The 17174-nt window shown below is 48.3% G+C and overlaps 1 protein-coding gene and 1 long non-coding RNA gene across 3 annotated transcripts; one reads left to right on the forward strand and one right to left on the reverse strand.

The window, feature by feature from the left end:
- Positions 1–460: 460 nt before the first annotated feature.
- On the reverse strand, positions 461–15430 carry Slc35e3 (solute carrier family 35 member E3). 2 transcript variants are annotated; one of them, XM_029482730.1, is made up of 5 exons: positions 14816–15430; positions 13898–14008; positions 10172–10330; positions 9932–10014; positions 461–1430 (listed from the first exon to the last, which is right to left on the reverse strand). In XM_029482730.1, exons 1-5 carry the CDS (start codon positions 15215–15217, stop codon positions 1265–1267), a joined length of 921 nt encoding a protein of 306 aa, XP_029338590.1. In that variant the 5' UTR covers positions 15218–15430; the 3' UTR covers positions 461–1264. The 2 variants fall into 2 exon arrangements, with proteins under 2 accessions (XP_029338590.1, XP_021030813.1); XM_021175154.2 differs by lacking the exon at positions 461–1430 and adding an exon at positions 4960–5836.
- On the forward strand, positions 6945–8817 carry LOC110303918. The gene is made up of 3 exons (XR_002378979.2): positions 6945–7070; positions 7142–7233; positions 8658–8817. It is a non-coding gene; the product is annotated as an uncharacterized LOC110303918 (long non-coding RNA).
- Positions 15431–17174: the final 1744 nt, after the last annotated feature.

The following is a 17174-nucleotide window of genomic DNA, read 5'->3' on the forward strand; positions in this document are numbered from 1 at the left end:
CCTCTTCTGGTGTGCCTGAAGATAGCTACAGTGTACTTAGATATAATAATAAATCTTAAAAAAAAAAAAAAAAGAAATCCACAATCAAATGTTTTAAAATGTTTATGTAAAAAATTTAAAAATTACTAAAAACAAAACAAAGAAAACCGAACATGACACCCAGTTGCTCAGGGATGCGCCCAAAGCTGCAAGTGACAGCTACAGACACCCTTACCCAATGGGGCTCTCCTTCCCAACCCGGAACAGGCAGCCTGCAGCCTGGTAGCTGCTTCAGCAGCCACAGGTCTGCCCAGGCTCTTCTCGCAGCTCCGGTGATTCTGAACATCCACAGCCAGCTTGGGATGTTTAAGAGTTGAATGAGCCGGGTGGTGGTGGCACACCCTTTAATCCCAGCACTTGAGAGACAGAGACAGGTGGATTTCTGAGTTCCAGGCCAGCCTGGTCTATAGAGTGAGTTCCAGGACAGCCAAGGGTACACAAAGAAACCCTGTCTTGAAAACCAAACAAACAAACAAAAGAGTTGGAATGAGGCACAACCAGCCACCTCACCATCTCTGTCCCTTGGATCAAATGATATAAGAGTCTTCAACTTTGATCAAGTTCCACAGATGAGATGGCACAGGATCTGCCCTGACTACAAGGTAATAAAGAGAAACTGGCTCACTTAAACCTTTAGAGTAGATGCGAGCAAATATGAATGTTTCAAACAAAATCCAGTCTTTTTTCTTTTTCCCCTTCCCACATTTTTGTTGTATATTCTGAGGGCTGGAGACGGCTCAGCAGTTAAGAGTCCTTGCTGCTCTTGAAGAGGGCTTGGTTCTTTCCCCAGGATCCCCATGGTGGCTCCCAAGCCCTCTGTAACTCTAGTTCCAGGGTGTGGAATGCCCTCTTCTGGCCTCTGCGAGAACCAGCCGTGCTTGTGGTACAGACGTAGGTGCAAGCGAAACACTATCTGCGTGAACGTTTATTTTTTGACTCTTACAGTTGTGGTCAACGAGTCTCTCCATAATTCTCTAAGATGTACAGGCTGTGGGGGTTGGCTTGGCTCTTCAGCTCCAGCCAGAGACAGATCAGGAGGCCCGCCATTGCCACAGGGAGTCCTAGAAGATCTCAGACTGATTCTGTGTCTCCCAGGGTGACTGGTAAGACCCACCCACTCCTGTCCCGCAATGAATGTAGACTTGATTTCTAACTGAAGAAACAGGAAACGGAGAGTGCACGCTAGGTACAGAATATTAGGTTGGAAAAGGGAAACCTTAAAAGTTCAACAGTTAGCTGGGTGTTGTGCCTCACAGCTGTAAGCCAGGTGCTCTGGAGGTAAAGGCAGGAAGACTATATCAATCTCGGTTACATATCCAGGCCAGCCTTGGCTGCGGGAGGCCCATCTCAAAACAAGTGAATTTACTGTGCTTTCAGCAACTAAGGTTGTTCTGAAATAAATGTTAAGGTATTAGTGATTTTTTTTTTGTTTTTTTTTTTTGTTGTTGTTGTTTTTTTCGAGACAGGGTTTCTCTGTGTAGCCCTGGCTGTCCTGGAACTCACTTTGTAGACCAGGCTGGCCTCGAACTCAGAAATCCGCCTGCCTCTGCCTCCCAAGTGCTGGGATTAAAGGCGTGCGCCACCACGCCCAGCAACACAGCAAGTCTTAAGAGGTATTTTAAAGACTGAAGCACAGGAAAGGCCGCATTCAGAGAATGGTTTCTTTATACTGTCATTACTACTGAGATAGCACAGAACACACACACACCATCCAGATGCACATAGGCATGTCCAAGGCTGCAGATAACTCACCTGACCCTCAACAAATAGGCTTCTTCTCTTTCCAACCCAGACCAGGCGGCCTGCAAGCAAGCAAGCATCAGGTAGCAGCAGTCTCACTAGGCAACTCCGAGTAGGTCTAGAATTCTGTATATCGATTAGGAGGGCTTCGAATTCAAAGACCCACATTCCTCGGCCTCTGAGGGAGGCAATTAAAGGCGAGTACAGCCACACCTGACTCCTTCCCATTATCTTAATGCTGTCTGTTTTATTTGGAAGTATATATACACTGCATGCAGAATTAGAGGAAGCCAGTAGGTGTCCTCTGTCGTGCAGCCTTGTTCCAGAGAGACCTCTCACAGAAACTGGGCTGGACCCATCAAGCCCCGGGGAATCCTCCTGCCTCTCCATCCCCCACAGTACTGGGTTTAAAGGTTTCCATATAGTTGCACTTAGCTTCTATTTTTAAAACTTTATGTGTAGGGCCAGGCTGGATGGCCCAAGCCTTTAAGGAGGCAGAGATCCCTGAGTTCAAGGCCAGCCTGGTCTGCATGGCTGTTGTGCCTGCATGTCTGTCTATGTACCACTTGCATAACGGGTACCCGTGGAGCCTGGAAAGGCCATCCAGCTCCTGGAATTGGAGTTATAGATGCTTGTGGGCTGTCATGTGGGCGCTGGGAAAAGAGCCATCTCTCTAGTCCCCTGTTGGGAGCCGACTCTGAGCAGAAAGCCGCTATCAGCTCTGCAGCCATCTCGGGCTAGTTACTTGCAGGTGGTCCTTTTCCACCCTGATGAGAGACTTGTTTTCCTAGCATCATGTTTCTGCAAGAAGCCCACCACGGCTGAACACTCTGATAACAACTTGTTTTTCTCCTATACATCCTGGGCTTGTGGTTAAGTGTCTCCAGCTGCCCTCCCCAGTGAGTGCATATATACCCATAGCTGACTTCCAATAAACGAGACTTGACTTGATCAGACAGCCTGTTTTGTCTCCATTCTTCAAGTCTCTTGCCACTCAGTCCCCACTCTCTCTCTTGCAGACCCCCTTGACTGTCCCACGGCGCCTGAACAGTCCCCCATGCCTGTTTTTTTTCCCCCTTTTAATGTAGGTGCCAGGAACTCAAACTCAAGTTCTCACGCTTGGGCAGCAAGTATTTTAACCCACTGAACCATCTTCCAATGACCCTCCCCACTGACCCCCTCCATTAGTCGACAAGGGACTTGGAATTTTGCTGCATTGGAGCTGTGGGTTTGCAAGCAGAACAGACTAGCACTTCCACATATGCAGAGGCCCACTTTCTTCACGGGCTCTAGTACGCAAGACATAAGTGAGAACAGAGGGTCCTTATCGTTTTTTAGCAGAGTTTAAGTTTAGCCATTTGACTAGTACTAGTAGGATTAAAAACTACATTCAGTTCCATTGGCAACAAAAAGACAGTGCTACCTAGTGTCTGCCATTGTGGTCATTCTGCTTGCTCCAGGGCATCAGTGCGTTTTCCTTGGGAATTTTCAACTAGATGAAAGTCTTCAGGGTGTAAAACACTGCTTATCAGCCTGTATGGTTCTAATAGTAGAGAGTTTATTCACGTATGTAAACACGCCTTGACTCACCATACTACCACTCTGTCCCTCACTGCTACTGACACCAGCCACTTATTATACCCCACACACCTACCTATTCAAACCGCCCTGTCCCCAGGGCTTACCTACAGCTAAGATTTGTACGCAGTACAAATCAGCTCCGTTGTTCCTAATGCACAGAAACCTGAGGCTCTCTGTGCTGGAAGGCTTTCCCTTAGCTTCTGGGAAACTGTTAAACATTGATTTAAACATACACAGAAAATGTTTCTTGAGCATGATTCCAAAGGTCCATGATGGCAAAGACGGCATGTTCTGCAGTTCTTGGCATAATAACACAAGTCTGTAAACTGAGGACAACATTTAAAACAAAGACTTAAAACCCACGGAAGCACATGGACTGATACACAGCAGACAACGCCATTCTCCAAAATACACATTTAGTGAGGCCAGGAAAAAAAAAAAAAAAGTCCTAGACCAGGCACACCTCCTTTGCCCTTAACAGAACTCACTATGTGATTCGGGCTGCCCTGGAAGTCTGTGCGGTCTACACAGCCAAGGAACGTGTAGCCCTGACTCACTGTCCAACCTTGAGATCTAGGAGTGTGTCTTGTCCACTCCTGTTGCCTGATTACTTGAAAAGGCTTTGTTTTGGCAGTGCTGGGGATACAACCCAGGCTTTTTTATTTGGTTAAAAAAAAAAAAACCCTAAAAACTACCACTACCAACAAAAAATCTAATATATTAAAAGTTACCTCTCTCTGTGAAAAAGAAGAAAATTCAAGATAAAATGTATTATCACAAGACACGTCTCTTTGTCTTAAGCTGCTTTCTCACAGAAAGTGTATGCTGAGAAAAAGTTATTATTCCAAGAGATCTGACTCTTCTGAGGTCATCAACGGCTGCTGTGAATGGCAAAATGACAAGATACCTGGAGGCAGACACACACTTTTGCAGTTAGATAACCAGGGCTCTATTTGCTGGAGCCCCATGTATTCTGTCTGCATCTCAATTAAAAACATTTCTCAATTCCTCTGGAACCTCACACAAGTAGCTAAATATTAGCTAGTTTTCTACCTCTCTTTCATATCTTTCCTGTTTTTCACCAAGTTTCTGCCTAGAACTTGGGCAGCCTTTGCTCTGATTTGACACATAAACTGCAAGGCCTGGTCCAGTCCAGTTTCCAATACATACAAGGCTCCTTATCTACTGCTCAGGATGTGGAAGGCAGGGAGTACAGGAGGGAGGCCACATCAGAAATCACTGGGATGAAAGGATTAAGCAAGCTGGGAAGCAGTTACCAGGACGACGGCGAACCCACCTATGAGTGCTGGGCAGGGACTCGGTTACTGGCTCTACCTGCTGGCCCTTTACAGCTTTGCTTTGAGCCGTTTAAAGATGGGTTTTCCCGTGACTCCATATATAGTATCTAGAACTCACTCAAAGCCCAAAGCCGCGAGAAGCCCAATGAGACTGTCAGTCTCACCGACACTGTTACAACTGCAGACGCCCTCTCTAGCACAGGAAGAGCTGTGCTGTTGTTGAGCGGGCTTTGGGCTCAAGCACTCCTGCCCTGTCTAACAGGGAAGAACATCTTAGATTAATTTTCTACTGAAAAAGTGATACTTTCAGAGATGTAATTGGTTTCATGAGCATGTCGATGACAGCTTTCTATAAATGTTTCAGTTCTGCAGCGAAATTAGAAAGCTAAAGGCTACATGGAGTGGTAGAGTCCGAAGCCAGTTTGGGCTATGTAGAGAATTCCAGACCGCTCAGGGCGACACGGTGAGACCCAGTCTCAAAACCACTCTGACCACCACTGTGTCTGAACGACAAAGAACTTCAACTTCCCGACAGGAAGGCTTGGCTGAGCCAGCAGGCTGGTGTGCCCTTCCCTGGGAGAACAGGGACATTGGACACCGACAGCCATGGCACAGCTGCAGCGCCGGAGCACTCTGTCATTCCTATGGAGCCGAACTCTCCCGTGCTTCAGCTGGCAGGGTGAAGCCATCTTCTAGGCAGTTGCTAGCATTTCTTTGATGGTGCTGGAGTTGGAGGCCAGGGTCTCACGCGTGTGAGGCAAACACTCTACTACCGAGTGCCAGCTCCAGGTCCATTAAGTCTTTGAGAAGCCTGAACCATTTTGGCTTTTAAAAATTAAATCGATAAAAGGTACTAAAAATTGTCATTATCCGCGAAGAAAATACTTCTTGTACGGCACTGACTGAGTTCCACAGGGAGCTTTTCCATAGACGACGCGCACGTTTGTCACTTCTCGTCCTCATGATCCGCCTTTCTCTTCTCTGCCAAAGCTCAGGGCCGTTGGACCAGCTTACTCTTACTGCCTTCCTGCTCGCTGAGTTTAAAGTGGGTGTAGGTGAGGATGCCGAAGAGGGTGCATAGGATGCCGAGTCCCTGGTTTACCGACAGGGGATCCTTAAATAGAATGTATCCTCCGCAGAGAGTGATGCAGAACTTGAAGTGTCCGAACATGTTGTAGCTGAGGTGTTCAGGTAAGGAGACAAAGGGGCAGCGAGCAGATGTCAGGGTCACACGGGCCCACAGGACAGTACCAACACAGCAGCAGCTACCTGTGGCTGGAAAGAATCTCATACAACACAGACGCAGCGGCTGACACGCACTTAAAGAACACACACACACTTGGAGCATGCTGGGCAGGCAGCTCATACTCTCTTCAGCCATGGTCTTAGCAATTGACTGGTGTGAAAATGGTGACACGGCATGAAAACTGTGTGTGTACCTGTGAGTGTGACGCCACGGAGGCCAGAAGAGGGTGTTGAATTCCCTGGGGTTGGAATTACAGGAGGTTGTGGCCATTCCAAGTGGGTGTTTGGAACCAAACGCAGGTCCCCTGTAAGAGCAGGGTGCGCTCTTGACTGCTGATCCCAACCCATACTTATTCTTTCCTGTTGGACCTGCTACACATACACACTCCAAAGTGACAGGAGACTGCCTCCTCAAGCGTTCCTGGTGACCTCTCCAAAGGGGACAGCACGGGGGGTGGGGGTGGGGGTGAGAAAGGCATGCACAGCAAGGTACAGAGGAGACACTTTGCATAGGACTTTATGGTTATGCTACGGCATGGCATTCCTAATCACCTGTCACTGGCAATGAGCTGAGAGGTGCCAGGTGCCAGGGAGCTGATGTGATGAGAACTTCCAGTATGCCTAAGATTAGGTGGGCAAGGCCGAGAGGAGCCAGAGGGAGCACCATCAGCACCTGCCACTGCTCTGTTAGGTACTCTTCCATGAGCACCCCCCTCCCTCCACTGCTTCCCAGTCTCCCCACTTCTCAACTGTGGAAGCTCAGATCCTTTAATAAGTTTAAAAAAACACTGATTTTATGTGGTCGTGTGTGTGTGTGTGTGTGTGTGTGTGCATTGTATATGTGAACATGCGCATGTACACACAAAGGCACAAGTATGGAGGTCAGAGGTCAGTTTATGGCCACACCTTGTGGGCCCCAGGGACTGAACTCAGGTCAGGCTTGGTGGAAGGGACACCTGCTGAGTCATCTCACCAGAGCAACTGCAACAGGCAAATGACGGAGTTCAAGTGCTGGGAGTCCAAACAAAGGTGGACTTACTGAGCTCCAAAGTTCAGGCTGTGATCTAACGTACTGCATTATGGGGCTAAAATGTTTTCCTGAGTCATTGCTCATATCAAAAAATAAAAAAATCAAACCGCACACAGAAACCTGAGCAAGGTTCAGAGGTACAATGATTCTCTTGCCATGTTATAGACAATCATTCTTCATATCTAAACAATGCTGTTTTATTTTTCAGATGTATACTACAAACCTGCACGTTCTCCCCAGCAACAACTTAGAAGCAGCCACCACTCTATACCTCAGATTCTCTGCCTCTGCCTATTGAAGGTAAGATGATCTTGTGTCTACCTTGTTCAGTTGATGTGGATCAAGAAGGAATACCTGCAAGTTTCAGAATACAGCAAGCAGCCGGGTGTGGTGGCACACGCTTTTAATCCCAGCACCTGTAGCTATCTTCTGGTGTGTCTGAAGATAGCTACAGGGTACTCATTCATATACATAAAATAAATCTTTAAAAAAAAAGGGGGGGTACTGGAGAGATGGCTCATCAGTTAAGAGCACTGACTGTTCTTCTGAAGGTCCTGAGTTCTAGACTTACAGCAAGCCCCATCATGCTAACTGTAAGCTACAGTTACTGGTGCTATAAGCACCGGTGCATGGCAGGACCGCCCAGCACTGTACACGTTACCGTCCCTAACTTCTTAGCCACTTCCCTGTCACTCTCTTTGCAGTGATGGTGTCAGTGAGCGGACTGAGCCCAACCTTAGGTCCCTGGGTTTATAAGCGACCTCAGTGGATCCACAAGAGCTCCCACAACATAGTCAGGTTCACAGGAATGGAAGGACACAGGGCAGGGACATGGCTGTGTATGACCTCTGTGCACAGGCTCAGTTCCTGGGCACAGCACTGCAGGCTTGTGGTCCCAGCTCTTCGGAGGCTGAAGTGGGAAGATTGGAGGTCAACGTCATTCTCAGCCACACAGTAAATGAGACCAGCCTGGGCCACAGGGGCTTTCCAGGAGACAAAAAAGCACCAAAGAGACCCACTCACCAGCAGCCCTCTAGACAGCGCCCAGGGCACCTGCTGGCTGGCTTTTTCCCTTCAATGGTTTGACACAGTGGAGCTGATATCTGTGATCTAGAGTTTACACCCAGGGATGGTTATCACAATGCCACAGTGAGATACTCCTTATCTCAATTAGCTGCTCAGAAATGAAAGGCAGGCTGCAGTGGGGAAGGTCGCTTAGCCCCAAAGAGAGCTGGTTGAGTAAGGGCTTAGCCCCAAAGAGAGCTGGTTGAGTAAGGAGCGTGGCTTTTTGCATAATAAAAGGCTGGTGGCTTGGAGCTGGGGCAGAAAGACCTGCAGTGCCCAGGCAGGCAGACACTGAAGGAGGACAGAAAGCAGACAGGACAGAGCTGAGAAGCAGGCAGGGACACTCTTCAGTGGCTCTTCTTAGGAACTGAATCGGCAAAGGCTCCAGTTCGCCCTGCTCCAGTCAGGCCCTGCCACACCCGGAAGTGCTCTGGTCAACACCGGCAGTGGCCTTGCCTCACTAGGTCTTGTCAGAGCTAACTGCCAAGCTTCCAGAAACCTGACTATCCGGCAGCACTCAACACTGCGGTTCCCAGCCCTCCTCACGCGGACTTCTCACCGCTCTCCTCCTCTCTATGAACTCTGGAGGTGCAGTGCCCTAGGAATCGGTCTTTCCCCTGACTTGTTTGTGGTAACCTCACTCACCCCTCACATCACAGTGCTACAGTGACTCGGGACCACCTGCAGCTGAGGACTAGCTGTACCCGGACCGTGCAACCACAACTCTACCTGCATGCCAGGCCGCCTCAAAACTGCCCTATCTCCCCGGACAGCCTCTGAATCACATATGGGGCCTGAGCTTACTGCTTCACATTCATTGTTCAGTAAACCTCTTGGTGCTATTTGGAAATGTGTCTCGATTCCCTCTGGGTAATAAGCTGGCACTTAAAGATACGCATTTTTACCCCCAACACCCCTCCCTCTGTGTGTGTGTGTAGGCCAGAGAAAGCCTTCACATCCCTAGAGCTGGACTTACAATAACTGTGAACAGCCTATCGTGGGCGCTGAGAACCAAACTCAGGTCCTCTGGATGAACAGCAAGCTCCTCACTGCTGGGCCACTGTGTAACCCCACAAACTAGCATCATTATAAATTAGAAGTGGCAGTGCCTGTCTGATGGCTTCCCTTCTTTCCACCTCTTCTAGTCCAGTTTCTCACGTGAGCAAAGTCTGCAGACATTTTGAACAGTATCCAGCACAAGATACATTTTGAGTCCTGGGTTTCTGAAAGAAATGATGATCATTGCTACTTATTGATATTTGGAAAATAGGGTATTTGTACTTTTGACTCTCAGCATTTACTCAGTTATATAAATCAGCATGGGTTCTCTCCTCCAGTTTTTATAAATGAGATCTCAGTCTATAGCCCAGGCCTCAAATACATGGAGGATGTGAAATTATCGTCCATTACATAAGCTGACTACACTGAAAAGTGGCTCAAACCTAAGCTTCCACTCCTCTATGCATTCAGTAAATATCCCTTGGACCCACTATCAGGAAGTCTAGGTGCTGAGTCAGTTTGTGTAAGAGAAAAGGTCACTACTACCTAAGAAAGTATTCCTTTACAGAAAGCAAAGTCAGTTTCTCAGTTAATAGACTCTGTAGACACTGGAAAGACATTCTTAAAAATTCAGAACAGTTCTGGAGTGATCAGTGTCTCTCTGAGCAGTTGAGACCACCAGCTGCTCTTCCAAAGGACCAGGGTTAGATTCCCAGCACCCACACGGTAGCTCACAGTCCTCTGTAACCTCAGTTCCAGGGAATCTGATGGCTTCTCTGGCCTCCAAAGGCATCAGGCATGCTCGTGTGCACAGACACGCATGCAGAAATACTCCTGTTCTAATGAAATATAACAGCCATCCAGCCTATGTAACCAAGGCCATGTGACAGTGTCCCAGATGAGAAAGGAAGACTATACACATCAGAAAGGATACGTGACTGGTGACGTGTTCCCAATGATCCAGTAAATCGATAAGTTCACCATGAAAGCGATTACTCCAGACAGCAGTACCATAAGCTACAAATAAACCAAGAGAATCGTTGTAATGAACAAATAAGTCTCATGGGGATCACATGTGAGAATAAACTTGAGGTTGTGCTCCCACATCCACAAACTACATTAGGAAAGGGGTGATCGGTGCACCCTCTCAGGCCCCGGGACCATTAGAACTTACCAAAGCAGAAACTGACCAGGGACCAAATATTCCTCCCTCTGCAAACACTGGCTCGAAGAAGGGCACAGCCACCAGTAGCATGGCAGAAGACATGGGGGCCTGGTAGTAAAGTAGCTGCATGGAGTTCACCTGCAGTTCGTGCTGCTTGGCTCCGACCCACTGGCAACCGGGAGAAAAACACATCAGGCACACAGAGAAGCAGCCTTTGTCAAAGCAACACGGCGGATGGGGTCAGGCTAGGGGACGAGGACAAACCTCACGATTCTACAAACTCTAAAGGGAGACATGAGGGACTCGGAACGTGGTACGTGCTCATCTAGTGACGACGTTTCAATGCCTCGGAGAGGGGAGCGGTAGGCACCCCTCTATTCTCCCGAGTACTAAATAGCAGGAAGTAAACGCAACAGGAACCCCATGCGCCAGGGACACCAGGGGAACAGGGAGGGGATGGAAATTTCCGTGAGAGGTGGACCCCAGTGTGTGGCTTGAAAGGTATGTGGACTTCGGAGCCACTTCAGTGGCAGAAGACAGTTTTCTCTCCAGAGAACTTGGATTTCTCACAAATACACCTGGGCACAGTGGAGTAACTGAAATCCCTAAAATACTGTCTCATTCAGTAAAAACCTCAAAACTCCATAGCCCACGTCCTTAAAAATACTTCACAAATATGACTGACGAGAGGCTCTGCAGAGCATTCAGCCAACAGCTTGAATCAGGTCTGGCAGGAACAGCCTGGCTTTGGAGCAACCTCTATAGATCCGCTTCCTAAACCTAGGTATTCTGAAACATACGCAAGGCAAGTCTATAGGAATTCACCAAGACCAGAATGTAAAACCAGGAAATGTGAGCCACACTCCTGCCGCCTTTCACTAGGCCTCTTCGGAGGCTCTGAAGGACAAAGCGCTGATTCTTCCCCGGCCTGCTTAGAGGAGAGGCTGTGAGCAAGAACAGGAAAGTTGCAGACAGTGCCGGCTCACCTTCCTGTCTGTGCTAGCCTCCCTGACTGCTAGGGTCGGCTGTCTCAGCCTAGCTTCTGGCCACCATTTCTCCCACACCCTATGTGAGCACACCCACCCCCTCCCAAGCCAGACGCACAGTACCACCTGACCCACAGCTTCTCCTATCTGCAGCCACAGACAGCTCTGACATTGCTCCTTGAGCGCCTTTTACAAATATTTCTGTCCTAGGGGTAGAACTTGGGGCCTCCTGCATGCTGGGCAAGCACCCTAGCACTGGCCTCCATGCCCGGTCTCACAGCCCGAGTATCTGGAACTTCTCAGCCGACCCAGCTTCCTGCTTAGTCTGCAGGGCCAGGCTTCAGACCAAGCTCCTTCTGTCTAGAAATGAGCTTCCCTTGTGCTGCCTCCGTCCGTACTGCCGCCCTCTCTCCTTAACTCTGCCGGCTCCCAGTCACTCGGGTCCTAATTCCTCCTCACGGTCCTGGGCTCACACCCCTGCCTGGTTCTTCACCCTTCTTCTCTTTTGTACCCTCCACCACCACTAGATTTTCCTTAAATACAGATTACGATAAAGCCTCTTCCCAGTCTAAATATTCTCCTTTGCTGGTGTCTGCAGAATAAAGACATCTCCTCCGAGCAACAGTAAGACTTTGCTGTCTGGCTTAGCTACCTGGCATTCGCCTTCTCGAAACACATCTATAGTCTAGCTTCACCAAATACATCAAGTGCTCCCCAAGTGCTCCACGGTTTCAAACATGTGAAAGGACAGGCCTTAAGACTTCACTGCTGAGCAAACTTCTGTGCCTCCGAGTTAAATTAACTTACTCCCCTCTAGTCTAGCCTTGTCACTCTGAGTGCAGAACTGCCATTTCTTCCTCCGTGCTCCTCAGGACTCTCCTCAGCTTGGAGGGATACTCCCCAGGCTAGCTACAGACATGGGGCGGCACATGTGTCTTAAAGGGTAGGGTTACTGCTGCCTCTCCTCACTGTGTCTTCACAGGTGAGCATACAGGAAGTCTTGTCAAACAAACCATCCCGCCATCTTTTTCTAGCCAAGAGCTAAAGAGTCCTCTTCCACCTTGTCTTATTGTTCCCAGCAGCAGAAAACAAAACAAAACCAACCAACCAAAAAAAACAAAACAACCGTAGAAACCCAGTTTGGCTACGAGAGGCAGATATAATTTTGTTTAAAAGTTGAGTTCCAGGCCAGTCAGAACAACATAGTCTTGTCTCAAGAAAAACAAAAACAAAACAAAACCATCAACAAAACAAATCCACAGCCGGGCGTGGTGGCGCTCGCCTTTAATCCCAGCACTCGGGAGGCAGAGGCAGGCGGATTTCTGAGTTCGAGGCCAGCATGGTCTACAAAGTGAGTTCCAGGACAGCCAGGGCTATACAGAGAAACCCTGTTTCGAAAAACCAAAAAAAAAAAAAACCCCCCCAAAAAAAAACCCCAAAAAAAAAAACAAAACAAATCCACAAAATCAAAACAACTACAACAACAAGAACAGCGGGTAAAGGTCTCTGCAGCCAAACCTCACCACCAAAGGTGGGGCACCGAGACCCAGGTGTTAGAAGAAGAGAACAGACTCTGTCCCTGAAAGTTGCCCTCTGACCTCTATGTGCACATAGTGACCCGCATGTGCATGCACACACATGTACACGTGCATACAAACAAAATAAGAAAGGTGTGAAACATAAATGGTAGAGAGAGCTGGGGCTGTAGCTGAGTGCTGGCTACTCGGCTAGTGTGTGCGAGGTCATGAATTCAACATCAGGACGACAACAGCCATAGGAGAAGGCTCAGAAGCCGCGGGTGTTGTTGAAGTTGTTAGCTGGCTGGGCGAATTTTAGCTCAGTATACAGTGCTTGTTTAGAAGGCTAACAGGCTGTAGGCCCAATCCTCAGCCCTTTACTCCCCTACCCCATCCAAAATACAGTAACAGTGTTTCTGGGACAACCCCAGCAGGAAACAGTAAAGTGTTAGGGCACAGCTCTGAGCTAACATTCCTAGCTAGAATGTCTTCCTTTACCACCAGCCGATGTTTGTGTGGCAGAGGTAACACTGGTTATAGGTTGGCTCTGATTTCCCTGTAGGCACACCCAGCATTTCCAGACCAAGGTTTCCAGCATAGAGAGAAGACTGTTTCACTGCCCCATACCCTGCTAGACCTCTCCCCACTACACAGGACACAAAAGCCAGCTTGTTGGCAATTTACAGCAGTGAAATGACTCCATGGAAAAAAAATTAACTGAATATTGGCTACAGGCAAGGCCTCGTGCTTGCACAGGAAGCTAAAAGCCTAGAAAACACTCTACGGACACAGACAAGTTATCAGAGGCCCACGAGCAAGTTGTAACACCAGCACTTCTTCTGAGTTTAAAATATGCACATCTGAATGTTTTTCATGTTCAAAGGTTTGGAAGTGTGTGCGTTTCACCCGAGTGACTTTATAATCAAAGGGTAAATGACACATGTGACAGATGAACTTAGGAAGCAAAACTTTACTGCTCATTTTGTGAAGACTTCCAAGAAGTTTGTCCCCAGCTGCGCTTAAGCAGGGGTACCGTGCACTTACAAATGGGCACTTGGTGGGCATCGCACACCTGAGCTGCTGTCTCCTCTGCTCTCATCACCTCCTCAGTTACGCTTTCTTCCCATGTCTATTGTCTCTATACTGTATTCTCTAAACCTTGGGTTACAGCTTCAAAATTTACGAAATCTGTTAAAAAGGCACAGAAAGAAAAAAAAAAAAAAGTTACCAACCACTTGATAAAGGGACGTGACTACCACACCAAGGGCGGCAAACACCATTCCAAGGGAATGAAACTTCACATCGTAATAAGAATTTAGGATTACACCTACAGTAATAGGAATCTGCAAAGACAAAGAGACAAATGCTGTGAGATTAAATTCAAGAATGATGTCTTACAACACTAAGGAAACATACCAGTGGGGGTGGGGTGGGGGAGCACTGAATTATATGTTTTTTTTGTTTGGGGAAAACTGCCAATCCTTCTCTACAGAGATTCACATCCAACTCCACATCTGGAAGAAAATATGAATCCGTGCGTTGTGCTTTTTAAGGAAACACGACACACATTTACAGGGAGTAAAATAATTCCCCAAGCCAGTACTTAACACATAAGCATAAACAAGGAAGGAGGAAAGCATTAAGACTGGAAAAAACGAAAAACCACTAAGTGCTAATGTTATTTTAACGAATCTCCTTTTATGTAAACACAAGGCCCCCCCAGCAGTGTGCTACTGAAGGCGTATTCCGAGATATTTTATGCTAAACCATTTCATGTTTATCACTTATGGTTCGAATTCCTGGGGGTAGGAGGACTTTCTTTTCTTTCCAAGTTGAGCTTTTGCAGATATCCTGACACACTGAACTGTTCCATTAAGGCAGCTCTCTCCCTCATCAATCCCAGCAGTTAAAGATTTCCATCAGGAACACACCCTTTTACTAAGAAGCAGCAGTGTGTCGAGATGGCCTTTTCCACTCCTCCCCAAATAAGCTTCTTATAAGGGCCTGGCTCGTGTGTGGAGTAAACATTATGGGAATGGGCTTCCGTCGTGCCAGGCTATAAGCAAGGTGTATTCAATTTTCCCGGGGAGAAAGGCAGCCAGGTAGCTGGGCAGGGCCAGGCTCGCGCAGCGGCAGCGGCAGCTACTCACCAGCGTGAGCTGTATTCTGACGGAGAATCTCTTCTGGTACCAGAAGGTTTGGATGGCTATGATCACCGGCGTGGTCATGGCCTTGGCCAGCTGATAGGTGCCTATGGTGTTGTTCTGCAGAGAAAGGTTGGTGAAGACCACAAAGCCACAGAAGCTGAGGGCCAGGAGGAGGAGCTTGGAGAGCGGCAGACTTTTGGGGGCAAAGATGTCCAGTTTCTGGCAGATGTACAAGCCCAGCCAGGTGACCACGAAGTGCACCAGGGTCAGGCTCATGTTGGGGAAGCCGTGGTGTACATAGATCCATTTGTTGAGGAACACGATGCAGATGGACACCAGCAGGTTGAACAGGAGCCCGGCGGCGATGCGCCCGTTGCCCCGGACCCGGTCCGCCAGCGATGCCATGATGCCCGCCGGCTGCGGAGCAGCGTCCTCGGCCGAGCCCGGGCTGTCCAGCCTCCCCGCGGGGCGCTCGGATGCTCTCCCGCTGCCCCGGCTCTCCGCCGCCGCGCGCCCGCAGCCGTCCGCTCCACGGTCCGGCCCGAGACAGGCATGCGCCAGCCGGGTCCCGGTCGCTGCGCTGCGAGGTAATAGGCCGCCACCCTCCGAGCGGGTCCGCCGCGGCTCCTCCCAGCCCCGCCCCCGCGCAGCCACGTGATCCCGCCGCGCAGGCGCGCTGGGCGCCCCGCTGGGTTGCTTAACAAGGCTGGAGGGGAGCCCTTGGCTCCCAGGGAAGATGAGTTTCTGTGGTCGATTCCCGACTTACTGGGCGGCGCAGATTCCCCGCCAGTTTTACACCCCACGGTGCTGAGCTGTTTTAATCCTCTGCAGGGGGCAACGCATTACTTACTGAAAGCATATTTTAAAATATCTTTAAAAGTCTAAACAGGCCGGGCGGTGGTGGTGCACTCCTTTAATCCCAGCACTCAGGAGGCAGAGGCAGGCGGATTTCTGAGTTCGAGGCCAGCCTGGTCTACAGTGAGTTCCAGAACAACCAGGGCTATACAGAGAAACCCTGTCTCGTAAAAAAAAAAAAAAAAAAAAAACAAAACAAAAAACAAAACAAAACAAAAAACCAAAAAACGTCTAAACAGGTAAGAGTGGATGGACAACTAACTGTCGTCTACTGTAGATTTAAACATATTTTGGCGTATTTGCCTCGAAAAAGTTTAAACCACAGAATTTTTTACCCACGAATTTTTTTTTTTTAGTAAAACCTACGAAGCAAGTACATTTACCTGTATGCCCAAGATATTAATTGCACTCCTAAGAGGCATATTATAGTAGCAAGCATGCAGTCCAGTTTCAAAGTTACAGAGCTGGAGAGGAAGTGAAAAATTATATATTTTTGGTTTTGTTTTTTGAGGCTGAGAACTCATTCAGGCTAGACTCGATCTCAATATTCACTTTTATTCACACTGTTACAATATGAGTGGCTTTTCTCATCTGCAAACATCAAATACCAACTCAAAGTCCATCCACGCTGATTGAAAACGTGGAGCCCCACTTTTACAATGTTACAGGGATTAAATAGAGCAGACTCGGAAGTCTCTACAGAGCTAAGGATGACACAGAATGGATCCCCCTGCTTCCACCCATTGAAGTGTCAAATGCCTTGCAACTAATGTGTAGTTTTAAGTTTTGGACATTTCGTAGTTTTTTATGACCTGTTTGCTTATGTCTCTGCCCGTTTTCTCCAGGATACCGGTTTTTTCTAATTGGCACTGAAAAGAAGGTCTTTGCTTCAGAGGCACAGGAGACTCTTTGATGAATTTTCCACAGTTAGTTATCACGTGTGTGTGTATGGGTGCCTGTGTGACGGTCAGAGGATAACTCGGGAGTCAATTCTCTCCGTCCACCAGATGGACTGAATTCATTCTGTAGGGCTTGGGAGCAAGCACCTTTACCAAAGGCCGTCATATCAGCTACGTTCCTCTTTCGAATCGTAATTTTTTAGAGAATTGCCCGTTTACTTAGATGTCTTGTCTTAGTTGGGGAGGAAAGGGTTTGTTTGGCTTACACGTTGCTGTTTATCACCAAACGGAGTTAGGACTGGAACTCATTCATACAGGGCAGAAACCTGGAGGCAGGAGCTGATGGAGGCCAGGGAGGGGTGCTGCTTGGGGCTTGCTCCACCTGGACACTCCCCCCTACCCCCCATCTCAGGGATGGCCCCACCCACAATGGGCTGGCCCCTCCCCCAAATCACTGAAGGAAATGACTTACAGCTGGATCCTGTGGAGACATGTTTTCAGTTGAGGCTCCCCCTTTCAGATTACTCTAGTTTGTGTTGTCATAAGACCAGCACACGTTCAACTATTCGTACATTTCATCTATAGTTACTTGAATTTATTATAAACAT

This window comes from Mus caroli, chromosome 10 (assembly GCF_900094665.2).
Source record: "Mus caroli chromosome 10, CAROLI_EIJ_v1.1, whole genome shotgun sequence".
In the NCBI taxonomy this organism is placed as follows: domain Eukaryota; kingdom Metazoa; phylum Chordata; class Mammalia; order Rodentia; family Muridae; genus Mus; species Mus caroli.

Bases quoted from the DNA above. Each gene is read 5' to 3' on its own strand.
- Slc35e3 (XM_021175154.2), bottom strand. From the start codon at position 15,217: ATGGCATCGCTGGCGGACCGGGTCCGGGGCAACGGGCGCATCGCCGCC. The intron at 10,331-13,897 runs GTTGGTAACTTT...CCCGGTTGCCAG, and splicing joins TCACGTCCCTTTATCAAGTG to TGGGTCGGAGCCAAGCAGCA. The intron at 10,015-10,171 runs GTAAGTTCTAAT...GTTTATTTGTAG, and splicing joins CCTGGTCAGTTTCTGCTTTG to CTTATGGTACTGCTGTCTGG.